The 22,319-nt window shown below is 44.2% G+C and overlaps 1 protein-coding gene across 1 annotated transcript; it reads left to right on the forward strand.

Annotated features, from left to right (window-relative positions):
• Positions 1-11,620: 11,620 nt before the first annotated feature.
• Positions 11,621-14,300, forward strand: LOC100490678 (alpha-1,4-N-acetylglucosaminyltransferase). The gene is made up of 2 exons (XM_002941229.3): positions 11,621-12,059; positions 13,539-14,300. Exons 1-2 carry the CDS (start codon positions 11,634-11,636, stop codon positions 14,124-14,126), a joined length of 1,014 nt encoding a protein of 337 aa, XP_002941275.1. The 5' UTR covers positions 11,621-11,633; the 3' UTR covers positions 14,127-14,300.
• The last annotated feature ends 8,019 nt before the right edge of the window (positions 14,301-22,319 follow it).

The raw sequence follows: 22,319 nt of genomic DNA on the forward strand, positions 1-22,319 counted from the left end.
ATATGAAGCATTAGACGAGCTAAATATCACATTAGTCTGTGCGAATATTAACACCTACTTGGGGCAGGCGGTACTTAAAGAAAATTGCGGTTCATGAGCTTTTGGCAACACAATATGGACTTTGCAGTGGGATTTATTTGTCTGTGTTGGCCCCAGAGTGACGCAGCCGCCAGTTTGCAGGGAAATGGGCATTTTCAAAAAAAGTAGTTGTACAAAAGTAATGGTTACGTGCGTAAAATTGTGCGCTAATATAGCATGCGGTGAAATATATCGCATGCAGTGGGAAATAACACACACGGCGGGAAATAATGCAAGAAAAACACTCATTGCAAGTTAAATAATGCAAAAAACATTAGGGCTGATTCACTAAAATGCGTTAAAATGTGCGCTATTTATAGCGTGCGTTAAAATTTTTATCACATATAAATTTTCGCGACTTAACGCATGATTCACTATATGCATACTTCATGCATGCAATACGCTAAATAACGTGTGCGCTAACTTTTCGCATGCACGCTAATTAATGCAGTATTTTCCTTCCTGTCTTTAATTCCTTTTTGCCTTCTTTCCTACTTACTTTACTTGTATGTAATGTATGTATGGCCGCCTATTATTATGTGCGCAACGTATGGCCTCAAAGCTGTGTAGTACAACATCAAATTAGGCCAGTAAATAGGGGGGGCATTTAAGAAATATTTAGCCAAATACTTAGGAGTCCATTTGCTAAAGTGGCTTAAATTAAGTGGGAGATTTTAGACACAGAATAAATGGCAAATATGTTATGGGCACTTTATTAAATGGGGACAAATATAATATTGCAATTATTCTGGCAACAAAACATTGGATTGGCAGTTATCCCACTCGCCAGAAAATACGCTACGTACTAATTAGCGCAAGTTTTACTATTCAGCAAAATGGGCTAAAGGCAAAATTGTTGGCAGAATATTTGCAAACATGTAACCCATATAGCATATTGATGTGTTACTGATAAATGTAAGAGTGTAGGGGAAACTACATGAAAGTATAGAATACCATATCAAGGAAGGAAAAATAATTGGACATTACTCAGTTCAAAAGTAGAAAAATATAAACTTTTATTTTAACACTAAAATTTTTAAAAAATGTAATAGATTTTAAAAAAAAAATTGGCCTTGCTGGCCTTGATTTCCCCCACATCCTGCTGCAGCTGGGCCATGTCCCCCTGGAGCTGGGCCAACTGGGCCTTGATGGTATCCAGGTCCTCCTGCACTGACCGAAGTGTGGGGTCAGTCCACCCAGGTGTTGTTTGGGTCCCCACATCTTTGGTCTGTCGTGAGGGTCCCTCATCCGCAGGAGGACCTGGTGAACAGTGTTTGGCCTGGGGAGAGTCTGGGGCTGGTGGTGTAGCTGGGGGGGCCTCTGGAGCCTCGGGGGACTCTGCAGCCTGGGGGTCCTTGGGGGCCTCAGGTGCCTGTTGGGCCTCGGGTGCCTGTTGGGCCTCGGGTGCCTGTGGGGCCTCTGGAGCCTTGGGGGCCTTGGGTGCCTGGGGTTGGGCCTCTGGATGAGGATGAGGCGCTACATCCAGCTGAAGTTCTGTGAGACAGTTTTGCAAGATGTTATTTAAATCTATTATACATATATATATATACATTCATACACAGAGGGCCACCATCATAAATAAACAACATTTTTTGGGCCCCCCTCCTCCCATGCCCCCAATGGCCCATCCCCCTGTGAACCCTCACATCAATACAAAGGACACACAGACATTGTTAGCCAGGGCCCCCTAAAACATTCGTGGCCCTTCCCCAAATGACTCACACTATGCATACTACTGCTGTTGTATTTTTAACTGTCATGCAAGTTTGGGAAGGCTAAGAAAGCTGCCATACTAAGTAAGGGTAGTAATGATAAGATGGAAATCCAAGCAACTGGCAAGCTTTGGTAAATTCTGTTTTTCTGCCCCAATGTCCTGCTGAGGGTACCATATCTAATAATAATATATATATATATATATATATATATATATATTTAATGTATTCTTTAAAACCCTAATAAAGTACAATAATTACCTTCCGCTATTTCAGCAACTAAATCTGGACCCCTGTGCTTAATATACGACCATATCTGCTGGAGAAGTCTGAGGTCCATTCGGACAGGCAAAACATTGTTCTAACCTCCACATCAGCCTGCGGAGTATTGCCCTCTTTCTTTCATGGACCCCTACGATCCCCAGTGGCTGCCTGTCATAGGATTCACGCAGGAGGTAGCGGCAGATGTAGCGCCTCTCCACTAGTCGGAGCTCTGATACCCCAGGCATGTTGGCTCTCTGTGTCACTGCAGGCTCTGAGACAAAATGGCCACCATTTGGTCACCCCTATCACGAGATTACCACATAATGTCATGACAGAATAGTCGCCAAAATATAACGTGTAATGTATTTGTCGCGACAAAATATGCGCCACTATAGTACCATGATAATGCCATTATTTTGTGTCCATATTTTATTGCCAAAAGCTCATTAACTGGACTTTTCTATAATTACTGCCTGCTTCAAGTAGGTGTTAATTTTCACATAGACTAATGCGATATTTAGCGCATCTAAGTGTTTGTGAATCATGTGTTAGTATTATTTCTGCACGCAAATTAACGCATGTGGTAGTGCAAAATTTAACACCGGCCATATGCGACTTAACGCACGCGGTAATAATGTAGTGAATCGCGCACTAATTGTCGCGTCTATTTTAATGCAAAAAAAGTGCGATAAAACTTATCGCACTTTAGTGAATCAACCCTATTGTGTCTTCATTAAGATGCCTTTCCTTTCAGTGAATCAAGCGTTAAGTCGCAAAAAATAAGAGGCGATAACATTTTTAATGCATGCTATTAATAGAGTTCGGTTTATCGACCTTTAGTGAATCGGCCCCAAGGTGTGGTTTCCAGGAACTGATGCAAAAGTGGAGCATGTATCCAGTCATGTATACCCTGCCAGGCAACAACATCTAACTACGAGCGTGCACCTTTGCAAATGACACCCCTGCCTGACAGTCCATGAATGGCAGTTAGTGTTGATTTCTGCTCCATGCCAGAGTCTTACCTACTAGTTGTCATGGATGATTTACCAGATTTACCAGAAACTGTGTAGACTGACAATAGCCCCTCTTCAGTAGTGCAGTCTTTTGTGACTTACCTAGGCTTTACCCACAGGAAAATAACGGGCCTGCGGCCAGCAAGGAGTTGAGCAGTTCATCAACAAAACTCTCAGGATTGCGAACATAGAACATAAGGACTTACAACAACAAGGAGAGGATGAAAAGATATGCTCAGAGTGTTCATCATGGTAAAATGATAACAATGAAGGTTGGTGATTGGGTTCTTGTCAAGAGAATGAAACCTGCTAACAAATTATCCTCACCATATCATCCTGAACCTTATCAGGTTACCAAAGTCAACTATACAATGGTCACTGCTCATCAAAATGGCCAACACGTAACTAGAAATGTTTCCCACTTCAAGAGACTTCAAGGCTATGATGGTGGAACTGACCAAGAGGATAATGGTGATGAAAGACAGTTGGACACCAGTTCAACTCCAGACACCCCCAGAGATCTGTCAGCTGTAGTACCACCGCCAACTCAAGCAACAACAGTTCCAGAGAATTCACATAGTGGAATAGAACAATGTTATCCAAAGAGAGCAAGTCGAAGACTGCTGGGCCATCTCAAAGATTTCATTTTTCAGTAAAGCATGAGGCATTCCGCCTCCCAGTACTTTTATGTACTTTGTTGCAGTTCAGTTTCTTGTTTTGAAAGGTAGGGAGGGATGTAATGTTGTTCCATCCATCCCTGCATGAATGTTAACTGTTTATTTTAATATGCATTAGCAGCTTAGCAGTGGGTGGAGTAATGAGAAAGTTTGTGATACAGGAAGTGGAAGTGAAGGGGAGGGACACAGTGGGTGGAGAGAGCAGCCGTGAATAAAGCTGGGTTCTACCCTGCTATCTAAGATCTCCATGTGGGTTTTTCTAGTTCTGCTACACCTGTGTACCTGGTCATTACAGGCTCCATCAGCCAATTTATGGGAAGAGTTCTGCATTTTGCTCCCACACTACTTCCTGTTACAGTTAGAGCTGCATCACTTCCTGTCAGCTGATCTCTGAGGGAGCACACAGCCCATCACTAAATGGCGGCTCAAGGGAAAGGATGTAAAAGGGCAATATTTACTGATATATATATTCCAGTTTGGGGAGATTCTTTAATACGTCACTTAACATAATATAAACTGTCTGTTGGTTATGTATTCATTCTGGGGGTGTAGTTTCCCTTTATGGTACCAGTTTATGGCAAAGATTTCATTGGTGGGCCCCCACTGTTCAGTGTTTACACCAAACCCTTTTTGCAATATGCACTACCTGCCAGTTTTTCTCTGCCACCTACTTCTACTCCAGCCTCCACCTTGTGCATAAGAATGATTGCAATGAATTTTGTAAAACCTTCTCTTTTCATAACAGGAGAGATGGGAACATATTTATATAACCCCCTTTTCCCTGTAAAACAGATAATGTCCAACTAGATTAACTATAAAGCAGTGACCCCCAACCAGTGGCTCGGGGGCAAATGTTCCTCCCCAACCCCTTGGATGTTGCTCCCAGTGGTCTCAAAGCAGGTGCTCATTTTTGAAGTTCTGGTTAGGAGGCAAGTATAATGCCAAACAGAGCCTTCTATAATCAGCCGGTACACATAGGGGCTATAAAATAGCCAATTATAGCTCTCATTGCCACCTCCAGGAACCATTTTCATGCTTGTGTTGCTCCCCAGCACTTTTTGCATTTAAATAAGGTAACAAAGGTTGTGGATCCCTGCTATAGAGCATGGGGTACCCTGGACTCTTACACACAGGATGGACTTTTGCTATGTGAAGGGATAAAAGGGGGGTAGTACAACTACAACTCACTCATGCTGTGTGCTAAATAAGAAAATAAAGAGCCTGTTAGGAGAATACTCCCTGCTATCTCTCCTGGTTGGAGCAAAGGAGCTGCTCTTGCCAACTATCTTTGCTCAGACTCCCTTTCCTAGAAAGAAGATATATTTAATCCTCATTCATGGGGGCCCTGCTCCCCGACTTGGCTTTCTCTAGGGCTGAACACTTCTCTGCTGTGTGGATCCCAGGCTTCCTGGAGCACATCCATACAGATCCACTGCTGAAGGCCAAGAAGGAAGATCCACCCCTAGTCAAACACTATATGAATGTGTGGCAGGAAGTGGTCATAACCTATGGGCCAATAAAGTACAATAAGTAAATATAGGTATAGATACAAGGGCATCTGCCCAGCAACAAGAAAATAGGAAATGTTAGGGTTTAAAGCCATAGGGGTGCTATTGGGCCCAATAAGTCCAATAAGTCCAACTGGCCCAAGGCTGTCACTGCCTACCCAATGCACTTTAAGCATCCAACAATACAAATCTTAATTTGTTATTGTCTCTGTCTAGAACATACTAGGGTCCTGAACTGTAGCTTCAAGTGAAAGTGCAAGAACAGGGCACAGGGACCACAATCACCAGCCAGGTACCCCATACGAGACTGCAGCTACAAAAAAAAAATCAGTTCTAATGATAATTGAATGGGCCGGGGCCCCTGATCACACCTTAGTAACTATTAGAAATCCTCACAAAGGGGATTTACGCAAAACCGCAACTGCCCTTGTGCCCATAAATGAGCCTTTTGCACCTTTCAGGGTAAGAAGCCGTCTCTTCTCTCAGCTTTCAGAATTCAGCTTTCTCCATAAAAAGAGCGGATGATACCGGCCCTCAAGGTTACGGCAATAGGGGCAGGTCCCTTGTGTTTATTGTGGGACTGAAATGTGGCTTTTGTTACTTTCAACAATAAAAACTAAGGACCCACTCCCTATTGCAACAGCCTTGTGTGTCAGTAACTTTTATCTTTTTATGGAGAAAGTTGGAATTTCTCTTTCTCTGCCAACCTGCATTACGCACCGCTGTGTCGCATTTTTATATGACAGTTTCTTAGAGCTTATACCTGCCGGGATAGATATGAATACAAGGACTTGAAGAATGAGGGAGGTTGTATATCGACAAATACAGAATATTTTGGGAGAGAAAAGCATTGAACACCAAGAGAGACTTGTGCAGCCAAATCACCTCCTGGCTTATTTAGTGCATGAACTTGGGGAATCAGAAGAGCTTTCTGTCCAGTAAGAGTCCGAATACCAGAAGAATAAGGTAAGTGGTTCAGCCATGGTATCTGTCCTGATACAGGCCTGTAAGAGTTAATAAATCAGGCCCTCATGTACTGGGAACAGATATGTAAGAGGCCTCTGCTCACTGGGGTCTGAAACCAGACAAGGGTAATGGTCTCACACCCTGGGGTGCCCGGCTCTAATCCCCGGCTGATAAGGGCCATGCCATGTGGGGGAGGGGATGCCCGGCTCTAAGCCCCGGCTGATAAGGGCCATGCCATGTGGGGGAGGGGATGCCCGGCTCTAAGCACCGGCTGATAAGGGCCATGCCATGTGGGGGAGGGGATGCCCGGCTCTAAGCCCCGGCTGATAAGGGCCATGCCATGTGGGGGAGGGGGTGCCCGGCTCTAAGCCCCGGCTGATAAGGGCCATGCCATGTGGGGGAGGGGATGCCCGGCTCTAAGCCCCGGCTGATAAGGGCCATGCCATGTGGGGGAGGGGGTGCCCGGCTCTAAGCCCCAGCTGATAAGGGCCATGCCATGTGGGGGAGGGGGTGCCCGGCTCTAAGCCTTGACTGATAAGGGCCATGCCATGTGGGGGAGGGGGTGCCCGGCTCTAAGCCCCAGCTGATAAGGGCCATGCCATGTGGGGGAGGGGGTGCCCGACTCTAAGCCCCGACTGATAAGGGCCATGCCATGTGGGGGAGGGGATGCCCAGATGGGGGTGACTTATACTTCACATCAGGGCCCATCATAGGTGATGTGGAGATCACACCATAACAAACTCACACACATTTATCCCCATACCAGTTATACCAGTGGCACCAAAAACTGGGTTTAGGTTTAAATTGATATTGCCTGTCATATGAGCCCAAACAGGACTGGCTTTGGGCACTCGGTTGGTCAGTTAGGAATATCTGGGCAGGGTCAGGTCCCACAACAATGATTTTTGATCTCTATATAATCAGGAGGAGAAATCATAACCAATGAATATGTTATAGTCTCTCTCTTATGTTCCCTTAAGAAGTTATGGGCATTATAGTCTTGTATAGTCCAGTTCCTCCTCATAGGAGTTTATAAAAATACCTTAAGCTGGGCTAGGACTATGGGTAGTGGGGCAGGAGTATGGGTAGTGGGGCAGGAGTATGGGTAGTGGGGCAGGAGTACGGGTAGTGGGGCAGGAGTACGGGTAGTGGGGCAGGAGTACAGGTAGTGGGCCAGGAGTATGGGTAGTGGGGCAGGAGTATGGGTAGTGGGGAAGGAGTATGGGTAGTGGGGCAGGAGTATGGGTAGTGGGGCAGGAGTATGGGTAGTGGGACAGGAGTATGGGTAGTGGGCCAGGAGTATGGGTAGTGGGGCAGGAGTATGGGTAGTGGGGAAGGAGTATGGGTAGTGGGGCAGGAGTATGGGTAGTGGGGCAGGAGTATGGGTAGTGGGACAGGAGTATGGGTAGTGGGTCAGGAGTATGGGTAGTAGGTCAGGAGTATGGGTAGTGGGCCAGAAGTATGGGTAGTGGGCTAGGAGTATGGGTAGTGGGGCAGGAGTATGGGTAGTGGGGCAGGATTATGGGTAGTGGGCAAGAAGTATGGGTAGGGCGCTAGGAGTATGGGTAGTGGGCTAGGAGTATGGGTAGGGCGCTAGGAGTATGAGTAGTGGGATAGGAGTACGGGTAGTGGGGCAGGAGTATGGGTAGTGGGCCAGAAGTATGGGTAGTGGGCTAGGAGTATGGGTAGTGGGGCAGGAGTATGGGTAGTGGGGCAGGATTATGGGTAGTGGGCAAGAAGTATGGGTAGGGCGCTAGGAGTATGGGTAGTGGGCTAGGAGTATGGGTAGGGCGCTAGGAGTATGAGTAGTGGGATAGGAGTATGGGTAGTGGGGCAGGAGTACGGGTAATGCGCTAGGAGTATGGGTAGTGGGGCAGGAGTATGGGTAGTGGGGCAGGAGTATGGGTAGTGGGGCAGGAGTATGGGTAGTGGGCCAGAAGTATGGGTAGTGGGCTAGGAGTATGGGTAGTGGGGCAGGAGTATGGGTAGTGCGCTAGGAGTATGGGTAGTGGGCTAGGAGTATGGGTAGTGGGGCAGGAGTATGGGTAGTGGGGCAGGAGTATGGGTAGTGGGGCAGGAGTATGGGTAGTGGGCCAGGAGTATGGGTAGTGGGCTAGGAGTATGGGTAGTGGGGCAGGAGTATGGGTAGTGGGCCAGGAGTATGGGTAGTGCACTAGAAGTATGGGTAGTGGGGCAGGCGTATGGGTAGTGGGGCAGGAGTATGGGTAGTGCGGCAGGAGTATGGGTAGTGGGCCAGAAGTATGGGTAGTGGGCTAGGAGTATGGGTAGGGCACTAGGAGTACGGGTAGTGCGCTAGGAGTATGGGTAGTGGGACAGGAGTATGGGTAGTGGGGCAGGAGTATGGGTAGGGCGCTAGGAGTACGGGTAGTGTGCCAGAAGTATGGGTAGTGGGCTAGGAGTATGGGTAGGGCGCTAGGAGTATGGGTAGTGCGCTAGGAGTATAGGTAGTGGGGCAGGAGTATGGGTAGTGGGGCAGGAGTATGGGTAGTGGGCTAGGAGTATGGGTAGTGCACTAGGAGTATGGTTAGTGGGCTAGGAGTATGGGTAGTGTGCTAGGAGTATGGGTAGTGGGGCAGGAGTATGGGTAGTGAGGCAGGAGTATGGGTAGTGGGTCAGGAGTATGGGTAGTGGGGCAGGAGTATGGGTAGTGGGGCAGGAGTATGGGTAGTGGGGCAGGAGTATGGGTAGTGAGTCAGGAGTATGGGTAGTGGGGCAGGAGTATGGGTAGTGAGGCAGGAGTATGGCTAGTGAGTCAGGAGTATGGGTAGTGGGGAAGGAGTATGGGTAGTGGGTCAGGAGTATGGGTAATGGGGCAGGAGTATGGGTAGTGGGCCAGGAGTATGGTTAGTGGGCTAGGAGTATGGGTAGTGGGTCAGGAGTATGGGTAGTGGGGCAGGAGTATGGGTAGTGCACTAGGAGTATGGGTATTGGGGCAGGAGTACGGGTAGTGGGCCAGGAGTATGGGTAGTGGGGCAGGAGTATGGGTAGTGCACTAGGAGTATGGGTAGTGCACTAGGAGTATGGGTAGTGGGGTAGGAGTATGGGTAGTGGGGTAGGAGTATGGGTAGTGGGGTAGGAGTATGGGTAGTGGGGTAGGAGTATGGGTAGTGGGGTAGGAGTATGGGTAGTGGGCCCAGTCCCACCAGTTTGTTACTGCTTGTCTCACCATAACATTTAAAGGAACAGTAACACCAAAAAATGAAAGTGTATGAAAGTAACTAAAATATAATGTGCTGCTGCCTGCACTGTTAAAAGTTGTGTGTTTACTTCAGAAAGCCTACTATAATTTATATAAATAAGCTGCTGTGTAGCCATGGAGGCAGCCATTCAAAGGAGAAAAGGCACAGGCACATAGCAGATAACAGATAAAACACTATTGTATTCTACAGAGCTTATCTGTTATCTGCTATGTAACCTGTGCCTTTTCTCCTTTTTTCCAGCTTGAATGGCTGCCCCCAGGGCTACACAGCTTATTATATAAATTATAGTAGTGTTACTGTAGCAAACACCCCAGCTGTACCAGTGCAGGAATGGCTGCCCCCGGGGCTACACAGCGGGGTATTTATATAAACTATAGTAGGGTTTCTGTAGCAAACACCCCAGCTGTACCAGTGCAGGAATGGCTGCCCCCGGGGCTACACAGCGGGGTATTTATATAACCTATAGTAGGGTTTCTGTAGCAAACACCCCAGCTGTACCAGTGCAGGAATGGCTGCCCCCGGGGCTACACAGCGGGGTATTTATATAAACTATAGTAGGGTTTCTGTAGCAAACACCCCAGCTGTACCAGTGCAGGAACGGCTGCCCCCGGGGCTACACAGCGGGGTATTTATATAAACTATAGTAGGGTTTCTGTAGCAAACACCCCAGCTGTACCAGTGCAGGAATGGCTGCCCCCGGGGCTACACAGCGGGGTATTTATATAAACTATAGTAGGGTTTCTGTAGCAAACACCCCAGCTGTACCAGTGCCGGAATGGCTGCCCCCGGGGCTACACAGCGGGGTATTTATTATATAAACTATAGTAGGGTTTCTGTAGCAAACACCCCAGCTGTACCAGTGCAGGAATGGCTGCCCCCGGGGCTACACAGCGGGGTATTTATATAAACTATAGTAGGGTTTCTGTAGCAAACACCCCAGCTGTACCGGTGCAGGAATGGCTGCCCCCGGGGCTACACAGCGGGGGTATTTATATAAACTATAGTAGGGTTTCTGTAGCAAACACCCCAGCTGTACCGGTGCAGGAATGGCTGCCCCCGGGGCTACACAGCGGGGTATTTATATAAACTATAGTAGGGTTTCTGTAGCAAACACCCCAGCTGTACCGGTGCAGGAATGGCTGCCCCCGGGGCTACACAGCGGGGTATTTATATAAACTATAGTAGGGTTTCTGTAGCAAACACCCCAGCTGTACCAGTGCAGGAACGGCTGCCCCCGGGGCTACACAGCGGGGTATTTATTATATAAACTATAGTAGGGTTTCTGTAGCAAACACCCCAGCTGTACCGGTGCAGGAATGGCTGCCCCCGGGGCTACACAGCGGGGTATTTATATAAACTATAGTAGGGTTTCTGTAGCAAACACCCCAGCTGTACCGGTGCAGGAATGGCTGCCCCCGGGGCTACACAGTGGGGTATTTATATAAACTATAGTAGGGTTTCTGTAGCAAACACCCCAGCTGTACCGGTGCAGGAATGGCTGCCCCCGGGGCTACACAGCGGGGTATTTATATAAACTATAGTAGGGTTTCTGTAGCAAACACCCCAGCTGTACCGGTGCAGGAATGGCTGCCCCCGGGGCTACACAGCGGGGTATTTATATAAACTATAGTAGGGTTTCTGTAGCAAACACCCCAGCTGTACCGGTGCAGGAATGGCTGCCCCCGGGGCTACACAGCGGGGTATTTATATAAACTATAGTAGGGTTTCTGTAGCAAACACCCCAGCTGTACCAGTGCAGGAACGGCTGCCCCCGGGGCTACACAGCGGGGTATTTATATAAACTATAGTAGGGTTTCTGTAGCAAACACCCCAGCTGTACCAGTGCAGGAATGGCTGCCCCCGGGGCTACACAGCGGGGTATTTATTATATAAACTATAGTAGTGTTACTGTAGCAAACACACCAGTTTTACCAGTGCAGGAATGGCTGCCCCCGGGGCTACACAGCGGGGTATTTATATAAACTATAGTAGTGTTACTGTAGCAAACACACCAGTTTTACCAGTGCAGGGCAACAGTGCATTATATTTTTATTACTTTAAAGCTCTTTCATTTTTTGGTTTTATTGTTACTTTAAAGAGAAGGGATTTATTGCCGTCTCTCTAGCAGCCGCTACACATAATTGGACATTTTCGCTTTTGTTTTTTTTTTGCAGATTGATCCCATTTTTAAACAATGTCAAAAGCCCTAAGTTGTTTCACTCTCCTCATGTTTATGTTCATGGCCTGCGGATTCCTCTACAGAATCTTCAATGTACAACCCTTTGCGCATTTCCAGTGGCCCCTCCCCCCTGCCCCGCCCAGCTTCTCTCCCATCAGCCCAGCCCAGAATGTTCTAAGAGATGGGAACGGAATTATATTTATTGAGACGACAGACAGAATGAAGCCGCCCTCGCTAGTATTATGCGCCATAGAATCTGCGGCCCGCGTGTACCGCCACCGACCCGTGGTTTTCTTCATGGAAGGGTTACGGGACATAACCGCAATGAGGGACACACTCAAGCGCCTCCCGACCCTCTCGTCTTTTCATAACGTCCACTTGTTCCCTTTGCAAATGGAAAGATTATTTCATGGGACGCCCCTTGGGCCGTGGTATGAGAAGGTAAGGTGAGCGCCGTATTCTCACTAGCAAGCCCTCTGATATTGGCCCAAATCCCCTGATATTGGGCCAGATCCCCTGATAATGGCCCAGATCCTCTGATATTGGGCCAGATCCTCTGATATTGGGCCAGATCCTCTGATATTGGGCCAGATCCTCTGATATTGGGCCAGATCCTCTGATATTGGGCCAGACTCTCTGATATTGGGCCAGATCCTCTGATATTGGGCCAGATCCTCTGATATTGGGCCAGATCCTCTGATATTGGGCCAGATCCTCTGATATTGGGCCAGATCCTCTGATATTGGGCCAGACTCTCTGATATTGGGCCAGATCCTCTGATATTGGGCCAGATCCTCTGATATTGGGCCAGATCCTCTGATATTGGGCCAGACTCTCTGATATTGGGCCAGATCCCCTGATAATGGCCCAGATCCTCTGATATTGGGCCAGATCCTCTGATATTGGGCCAGATCCTCTGATATTGGGCCAGATCCTCTGATATTGGGCCAGATCCTCTGATATTGGGCCAGATCCTCTGATATTGGGCCAGACTCTCTGATATTGGGCCAGATCCTCTGATATTGGGCCAGATCTTCTGATATTGGGCCAGATCCTCTGATATTGGGCCATATCCTCTGATATTGGGCCAAATCCCCTCATATTGGGTCAAATCCCCTGATATTGGGCCAGATCCTCTGATATTGGCCCAAATCCTCTGATATTGGGCCAAATCCTCTGATATTGGCCCAGATCCTCTGATATTGGGCCATATCCTCTGATATTGGGCCAGATCCCCTGATATTGGCCCAGATCCTCTGATATTGGGCCATATCCACTGATATTGGGCCAAATCCTCTGATATTGGGCCAGATCCCCTGATATTGGGACTGATCCCCTGATATTGGGACAGATCCTCTGATTTTGGGCCAAATCCCTTGATATTGGCCAAATCCTCTGATATTGGGCCAAATCCCTTGATATTGGCCAGATCCTCTGATATTGGGCAAATTTAATTCTCAAAACAGCAAATAATATATGAAATGCAGGTACTGCAGCAACTTTTTTGACGCGGCCTTGTCCTATTTTGACCGCTACATGTTTTAGAAGTTTCTCAAAACAATTTGCCAATAGTGATATGTGGAATTTCGCAGAGAATCAATACCTGGTGAAAAAATTCGCTCAGCACTAGTTACAGGTTCTAATTCTGCAAATGGAAAATGCTGCAGTGGATCTGTATGTTCAGTGGTTAAACCCATTTACTGTACAGCACTTTATAAATGTTAATTCCTAATAATATTTGTAATAAATGCTTGTGCTGTGGGGTGCAAATCCTTAGCGATTACCTCTAAGCACCTCCTGATTGGGCATTATGCCATTTAGGCCATTAGGCCATTCTATCACATACTAAAAGTTGACTAAAAGGTGAATGTTTTTATGCAGTTTCCGCTGAATTTCCGCTGTCGCTCTTTCCATACGTAGGTTAATCCTGAACGTGAAATATACTGGACGCACGTCAGTTCCGACGGATGCAGGTTGGCGCTTATTTGGAGACACGGCGGCATTTACATGGATACTGACATCATTTCCATGAGGCCCATCCCCGATGTCAACTTCCTGGCAGCCCAATCCTCGGGCGTTTCCAGTAACGGTATTTTTGGGCTGACGCCTCAGAACACTTTTGCCTGGAAAGGCATGGAGAGCTTTGTGCAGAATTACAGAGGGGCAGAATGGGGGCACCAAGGTCCCCAACTTTTCACACGAGTTCTGAAACAATATTGTATCACCCTTCAGATCCAGTCTATGGAGGATGTTAAATGTAGCGACATCTCCTTTTTGAATCCAATGAGATTCTATCCTATTCCTTACCCATCTTGGAGAAGATACTTTGAGGTCTGGCAAAATGTCCCAAAGTTCAATCATTCCTACGCCCTGCATCTCTGGAACTTTATGAATAAGGAACAGAAAACGATGGTTCCTGGGAGTAACACACTGGTGGAACATCTGTACCAACTGTATTGCCCCACGCTCTATGGGGCTCTCAAGAGGAATGAGAGTATTTACGGTTAGTTATTGGTTAGAACTCATTAACTATATGGGTATAGGTGGAGAACTGTGTGACTGGATGAACATTCAAACTTGCCCTACTGTAACCACAACCATTTACTGCCTGCGTCAAATAGTTCCAAGCTCATTAAGGCCCTGATTAAAGGAGAAGGAAAGGCATTTCATTGACAATAGATTAGCCACAATAGTGCAAGCTAGAATGTTATATTTATTCTGCAGAAAGCTTTACTTGCCTGAGTAACAGCCCTAGAAGCTCCCTCTGTTTAAGATAGCAGCTGCCATTTTATCTCGGTCTCAGTAGCTTCCTGCTGCAGCTCTGGCTGCTGGTATCTCCGATTACACAGAGTTTCGAGGGGGAATGAATTTTGATGGGAGGGGGAGTGAATTCTAATGGGAGGGGGAGCAAGAAAAGGGAGGGGGAGAGTGGAGCAAACTGAGCAGACTTTTGCCTGTTTCCTGAAGAATTTTTCTGAGAGCAGGAAGTCTGACAAAGAAGAACATGGCAGGAAGACAAGAAACCCTGTGTTTCTTTTGATAGAGGACTTTCTGTGAGTGCTTATGGCTGTATTTACATAGACCTTTCTGATAAAGCTTACTGAGGTTTTACCTTTCCTTCTCCTTTTATAGTCAAAATCCTTGCTGGGAATGTAAATGTGGGTGTAAAGCACCTTATTTTCCCTTTTTAATATACTAAAATGTGACCCGAAAATAGGAAAGACAATTAAGGAGCCAGGAAGTGACTTTATTTTACCTACTGTGATCCTTGAAGGGTCATAATTATGCCCCTAAGTGTCTTTGCAAAATCTACTTTACTTTACTAAACTGCATTTAATGAACTTCCTGAACTACAAACCACACCCCTCAGAAATGGAGTGGAATTGCCCTGGAATGGAGACTACATTTTTTAATTTAGCAGTGGGGTACAGACTCATACGGACTCATTCGGGGAAGGTGGTCTCTAATTCCTGTAAAATAAACAAGTTGACTCTAGTCGTGTCTTTTAATCAGTAAAACACATTTTATAAAATTTGGCTGCCATCTTAAAGCCAACTGTTAATTATACACATCTCCTTAAATCCTCCCAATGTGAAAATCAAAATTCAGGGTTTAACAAATAACTTTGGCATATGGATTAATACAAAGTTACTGCCTTTGATCTCCATGGAAGAGTCAGATCTTGGTACAGACCACCAATGGGCACATCAACTGGCTATTCCAGCTGCCCATTCAGCCCCTACAGGTAGTTGGAAACTTATTGGACCATGTATGGGGGGTTCCAATCTGCCTGCCCAATTGTTCCTTTCAAATCTGCATGTGTATGGCCAGCTTTTGTTACAAAATCGCAATATGCCATCTGTATTCATTACTGTTAGTGCTTAAGCTTCTGTCAGTAGGTTGATAATTATATGAATTGAAATACATTTGTTGCTAAAGGTAATAAGTTATAATTAATTGAAGAGACAATGCGATGTCTCAATCTTCCATATCCATTTAAGCCACTTACCAAGTATAGACCCTTATGTAGCCTTTTTAAGTAAGAAACACAATCTCTTGGGCCTCACTTTTCTCTAAAATGAATGTTCTGGAGAATAAATGCAGATGGGCAGGACAGGTGGAGAAGCAGAAAGAGCTGAGCTTTCTTCATAAAAAGTCATTACTAGTCATAATTAAACATATAGGGCCTGATTCACTAAAGGGTGATAAAACGTGCGCTGTTCTTATTGTGCGCTAAAATTTTTACCGCCGCTTAATTTTGGCGATTTTTCGCACGATTCACTATAAGCATACTCGCGCTTTTTTACGCGCGATATTGCAAGCGTTATTTAACTCGCGAAAGACTATTTCAATGCGGTATTTGCCTGTACATGCGCTAAATTACGCGAATAATCGCCGAATATGAATGGTAGCATAGAAATAATGTATAAAAATTGTCGAAGCATATAAATGGTGTATATAAATATTCGCCACATATAAATAGTAGATGCATATAAATAGTAGCATATAAATAGTAGCATATAAATAGTAGCCACTAGTGATGAGCAAATGTGTTCTGGTTTCTTTAGTGAAAAATTAGCAAATCTTTCGAAAGATCCCCGAAACGGCAAAAATGTTGTGCGGGCAAAAAAATTGTTGCTGTGACTATTATTTTTTGACACTTGTATCAATTTTTGGATGTGCGGTGAATTTTTGCGTGGCGAATTTTTTCATGCGTTTTGCCATTGGCGGATTGTTTTGCAAAACGCATGAAAAAATACACCGCGAAAAAATTCAACGCACGTCCAAAAATTCGCTGCGAATCCATGCCTGGCGAAACATTTCATCACTTGTAGCCAAATATAAATAGTCGCGCAAATGAACGCACGCCATGTTAGCCATACACGCCAATACTTGCGGAAAATTACTGTATTAAAAATGACCATTTCCCTGCAAACTGGCGGCTGCGTCACTCTGGGGGAAACACAGACTGAATAAATAACACTGTAAGTCCATATTTTATTGCAAAAAATCATTTACTGTACTTTTGTATAATTTTTCGCCTGCCTGTAGTAGGTGTTAATTTTCGTATAGCCGAATGCGATATTTAGCGCGCAAAAGTTATAGTGAATCATGCGATCGTATTCTTTTCAGCGCGGAAATTAACGCAAAACGGTAAAACTAGTGCGAGAAATACCCCATGCGAAAATGGCGATTTTTCGCACGCGATAATACTATGGTGAATCGCGCGCAAGTTATTTTGCGTTTTTTAACGCGAAAAAGGGTGCGATAATTTTTATCGCCCTTTAGTGAATCAGGCCCATAGCCAATTACCATAGGCTGCACCTATAGAGGTCTCTTGCATGTTCTCCTGGTCCTCAAGAAGTTCAGTCCTCCTTCTCAAAGAGCCTCAGTATCTGCAGTTCCTCTTCCTTTTGGTGCAACTGTGTCCTCTACTTAGGAAGAACCAAGAGAAGAACTTGCACCACTCACTGCCCCCAATTATAGTGATTATTCTTTCTCATCCCCTTAAAGAAGAATAGATTCCAACTGGATACTTATGGTGGGGGTGGGTTCAAACCTCCACAAAAGGAATTTCTAGTGACTACTGGGAACTATACAGATTTACTTTGTGTGTTCTGAGAGACTTTCTAGTCTGTTTGCTGATAGGCTGTAGCTTAATGGAAGCACTCGAGGGGTTGGTAGGTGAATGGTGGCTTACCTGGAGTGGATGTTTGGAAAATGAGTGGGTTTGGATGGGGAGTGTAATTATACTGCATCTGGTGGTACATAGCAGTTTCAGAATTAATGAGGGCAACAAATATGTTTTTACCCTGAAATTTCACCCTGACTAACCATCAGGTTTCTAGTGTATTTAGAAGAGCCAATGTGAGTAACATCCTTGGTGCTTGGCAATAAGGGAGACAGCCTTCCCCGGTATATACCAAGTAAATAGAAATCCCAGCACACAGGATCTTCCCAAGGGGGACTAGTCCCTATATAGTTTATATTATGTTAAGTGACCTATTAAAGAATCTCACCAAACTGGAATATATATATCAGTAAATATTGCCCTTTTACACCCTTTCCCTTCAGCCGCCATTTAGTGATGGGCTGTGTGCTCCCTCAGAGATCAGCTGACAGGAAGTGATGCAGCTCTAACTGTAACAGGAAATAGTGTGGGAGCAAAAGGCAGAACTCTGCCCATTCATTGGCTGATGGGGCCTAGCATGTATGTGTGCCTTGGCTTGTTTGTGTGCACTGTGAATCCTATGATCCCAGGGGGCGGCCCTTAGTACATAAAATGGCAGTTTCCTATTTAGGATTACCCAATGGCACATACTGCTAAATAAGTATATTTATATGAAAATGGTTTATTTAGATCAAGCAGGGTTTTACATATGAGCTGTTTATGCAATATATTTTTATAGAGACCTACATTGTTTGGGGTTTAATTTTCCTTTAAATTGGGTCCCATGTACAATAGATAGTTAAAATGCCTCCAACTGGACAATTCCATGAAATGCTTTTTTTTTGGGATGATCTTGTTTGTAAGGTCAAGGTCAGATCTGTAAGGTCTGTTAAGGTCAAATGTTGAATATGAAGCCAAAGGATTGTCAGCTGTAGGGTAAAATGCTTGAGAACAGACACAGACATGAGGCCTAGTTGTTCTGTCCTACCTGATTGGTGGGCAGATCTTTATTTATATTGATTGTTCTTCCACAATGAATAAGGTGGTCCTGGTTGGTTCACCAATCAGATTGAAGCACGTTTAGTCATTATTGACACGTATAAGTTTTTAGGACTACTCATCATGAAACCAAATTTGACATCTCCCCTAATTACAAGTTTGGGCAGTACATCTTAAATCAATAGTTAATTGAAACATAGTCATTTGTTTAACTTTGAATGACATTCGAAATGACATTTTTGTAGACCCTGTGATGGTACAGTTAATATTGATTTTCCCCAAATACACAGTTTAGGTTTATGATTCCTTAATATCCTATGCAGTTTAAATAATATACATCCATATAACCTTAACATTTCCCCTCTTTTGGTCATTCTACTGACCACACTAAACTATGTAACCTACAGCCCTAAGCTTGTAAATGCAATTAACGTTATTGCAGCTCCTTTGCCATGAAGAGGGACTAAGACTATTCTCAAAACCAAAAATTCATTCTTGACCAGCAGAATTTGACCACAAATCATGCTGGAGAATTCTTGATCCACTGCAATCTAATTAATTGCCTAACTATAACTAATTTCCCCTCTTTAGCTTAAGATATCTAACATGCAATATAACAAAATGAATTCTTCCAATCCCCATAAGGTTCCATTCCATCTGTTTCGTAATGTTCTTTTTGGTGAAAGGTAGCCGTTTAATCCACCCTCCAGTGTTATTGTTAAAGGTTGGAAAATATGTCATCTCTGCTTTGGTGTTGGCTTCATTGTTATCCCAAGTACTATTTACTGATGTTATAATGTCAATAGAAAGATGTTTTGTATAAACACAAGACCAGCTATAAACGTCTTTATAGTTGAAGCAAGTTCCTGATGTCCGCTTTGATGTACGTCTTATGGAGATATGGAATATGCCACCATAGTTAAATTGCAGATTGAAGCAAGAATGATTTGATTCTCGTAGAAAATTTTCATTGTCAACAAAAATTGTTCATGTCATTAGCTGGGCAAACGGACATCACGAGGATTGCATATATTTTCCACATCATAAAAGGAAACAACTCCAACTAGGAGAAACTAAAAGATTATTCTGTGTCATTTAAAGTATTGGAATCAAAGCCATCAACATTAACACTATAAATGTGCTGATGCCTAGCCCTAGTGTAACGATTTAGGAAACACAGAGTTAATTTGTAAAATACATATAGCATAAGTATTATTACTAGTAACATTATTAATAATGCTCCTACTTGTTTGAAAAAACTTCCAATAGTTCCAAAAATGTTGCCAATTTTCAATCCCTTCATAGGATTCCATCCCTCATGACCTATTTCTCTAGCCATATCTTGTAATTGTTTAACCTTATTTAAATCACCTTGTACTATATCCTCATTTTCATCTATCCAAGTACAACAGTCTTGCTTATGGATAACTTGGCACATCCCTCCTTCTGAAGCCAGGATGTAATCAAGCGCTAATTTTTTATGAAGGGCTAACTTTCTTATCTGAGCTATTTCAACCGAATTAGCAGTAATTGCAGCAGTAGTTTCATTGAACATTTTATCAACAATACCAGAGAAATTATTTAACCTTATCATTACTTGTATACCCCACCTTATCCATGAAGGAAACCATGCCCAAGCGTAATCATCAATTGTGAATAATTCCCTCTTGAACAAATAGTTATGCGGTAACATAGATTTCTTTGATTTCTTCCTTATCTTCTACAATGGTAATGGCCGGAGCTAGTGTACCAATGGTACAAGTACCGTAACTATTCTCTGGCAGCCAAGAATATGCCCATGATCCACAGACAAAATAATATGGTGATTTTAGTGTTATTAACCCATCAGAAAACATAGCTTTAGAAATTGATTTGTTAATTCCTGCACCAATCATGGCTAATTCTATTTTAAACATTTGCCAAGGATTCCGGCTGCAAAAAATTACAATCTGTTTTGTTAATACCTTCCTCATATGGATAATTCATCCACTCACTTTCTGGCCTGTAGAAATGTACTAAGGCCAATCATTAGCTTCCATAGATCACCCAAACTATTGCTTCTTCTGAACTATTTTTCCATGTCATTCTAAAAGTATAAATACTGCCGTTTTGAGTAGGTTTCAGTTGGCCTAGATGTAACTGATTCCATTTTTCTGTTTTATTAATACTTATCAGTGATTAGTTTAGCATTTGGCAGTCTCCAGGCTTTTTTGTTTGCAATACATGGAAAGAAATTGGGAATGCTATCATAGGAAGACTCTTTGAATCAGTGGGTCTAATCCAGTGATCCCTAACCAGTGGCTCATGAGCAACATGTTGCTCTTCAACCCCTTGAATGTTGCTCCCAGTGGCCTCAGAGCAGGTGATTATTTTTGAATCATTGGTTTGGGGGTAAGTCTTGGTTGAATAAAAACCAGATGTACTGCCAAACAGAACCTCTTGTAAGCTTCCAGTCCATATAGGGGCTTCCAAATAGCCAATAACAGCCCTTATTTGTCACCCCAGGAACATGTATTATGCTTGTGTTGCCACCCAGTCACCTGGTTTAAGATCATGAGATCCAGTAATGCCATTCGGATCTGGAATAGAATCAAAAACATATTTGTGTATTGTATTAATTTGTCTTTGCACTGCAGCTACATAGGAAGTCATATCTGAATGCAAGGCTTGTTGCTGTTGAGGAAAATACAACCCTGTTTTTGGTGGTGATCCAAACAATATTTTGTAAAGAGATAGTTTATAAGGACCCTTTGGTGTAGTACAAACTGAAAATAGAGCTATTAGTAAGCATTCTACCACATACCAATCATTCCACATGCCCTGAACTTGTCGGACCAAATGGTGCATGAAAGCAGTTCTTAATGTTCAGCGCTTCCATAATTCCTGTCATTATTTGTCCTGTTAAGTGTGTACCTCTATCACTTTCAATGTATGTGGGTAATGAATACCTGCACACTACCTCATTCAATATTTTCTTTGCAGTTGTTTTTGCAGTAGCTTTGGCAACTGGCCAGGCTTCTGGCCATCCTGAAAACATATCAATACATACCAAAACATACTTATATGTCCCCAATCTGGGTAGCTGGATGTAGTACATTTGTAGTCTTTGGAAAGGGTAGTCTGGCTTAGGTGAGTGTCATCTTGGAGTTTTGACTACTTGGCCTGGATTATGATGTAAACAGGTAACACAAGAAAAAACAAATTTTGCAGCAAAAGCTGGAAACCCTGGTGCTATCCAGCTTCTTTGTACCATGGCAGCCATTGCGTTCTTACCTAAATGCGCAACTCAGTGTGTTAGGTGAGCCATCATAGCATATAATGCCTTAGGTAGACAGTATGTTAGGCCATTTTTCCAGAGTCCTTGCTCATCTCTAGTGGCTCCTAACTTTGACCATTTTGTTTTTTCCACTTCAGGAGCTTGGTCCTGCATGGTTGCTAGAACCTGTAGATCAACTGGCCCCTTGTGGTCTTTTTGGTCACAACTCACTGTCATGATTGGCAACAGAGCAGCTGCTTTGGCTCCTTCATCTGCTTTCGCATTTCCTTTTGCCTCTGTAGTTTGGAGTTTAGTGTGCGCTTGTACCTTTAGAATGGCTACCTCGGTCGGAAGCTGTAAGGCTAACAAGAGCTTGTTCACTAAATTTGCATTTTTGATTGGTTTACCTGATGACATCATAAAATTTCTGGCCTTCCAAATTGGTAAGTAGTTATGTGCAATTCCATAACAATACCTGGAATCAGTCCAAATGTTGACTCTCTTCCCTTCTGCCAGAGTACATGCTGTGATTAGGGCCAGCAATTCAGCTTCTTGTGCTGATATGTGTGAGGGTAGGCTCTGCTGAATTAGAACATCATGCAATGTTACTATAGCATACCCAGTGTGATATTTTCCATCATCCGTACAATAACATGAACCATCAACATATAGGGCCTGATTCACTAAAGGGCGATAAAACGTGTGCTATTTTTATTGCGCGTTAAAATTTTTACCGCGGCTTAATTTTGGCGATTTTTCGCACGATTCACTATAA

Source organism: Xenopus tropicalis, chromosome 6 (genome assembly GCF_000004195.4).
Source record: "Xenopus tropicalis strain Nigerian chromosome 6, UCB_Xtro_10.0, whole genome shotgun sequence".
NCBI lineage: Eukaryota > Metazoa > Chordata > Amphibia > Anura > Pipidae > Xenopus > Xenopus tropicalis.

Bases quoted from the DNA above. Each gene is read 5' to 3' on its own strand.
- LOC100490678 (XM_002941229.3), top strand. From the start codon at position 11,634: ATGTCAAAAGCCCTAAGTTGTTTCACTCTCCTCATGTTTATGTTCATG. The intron at 12,060-13,538 runs GTAAGGTGAGCG...TTCCATACGTAG, and splicing joins TTGGGCCGTGGTATGAGAAG to GTTAATCCTGAACGTGAAAT.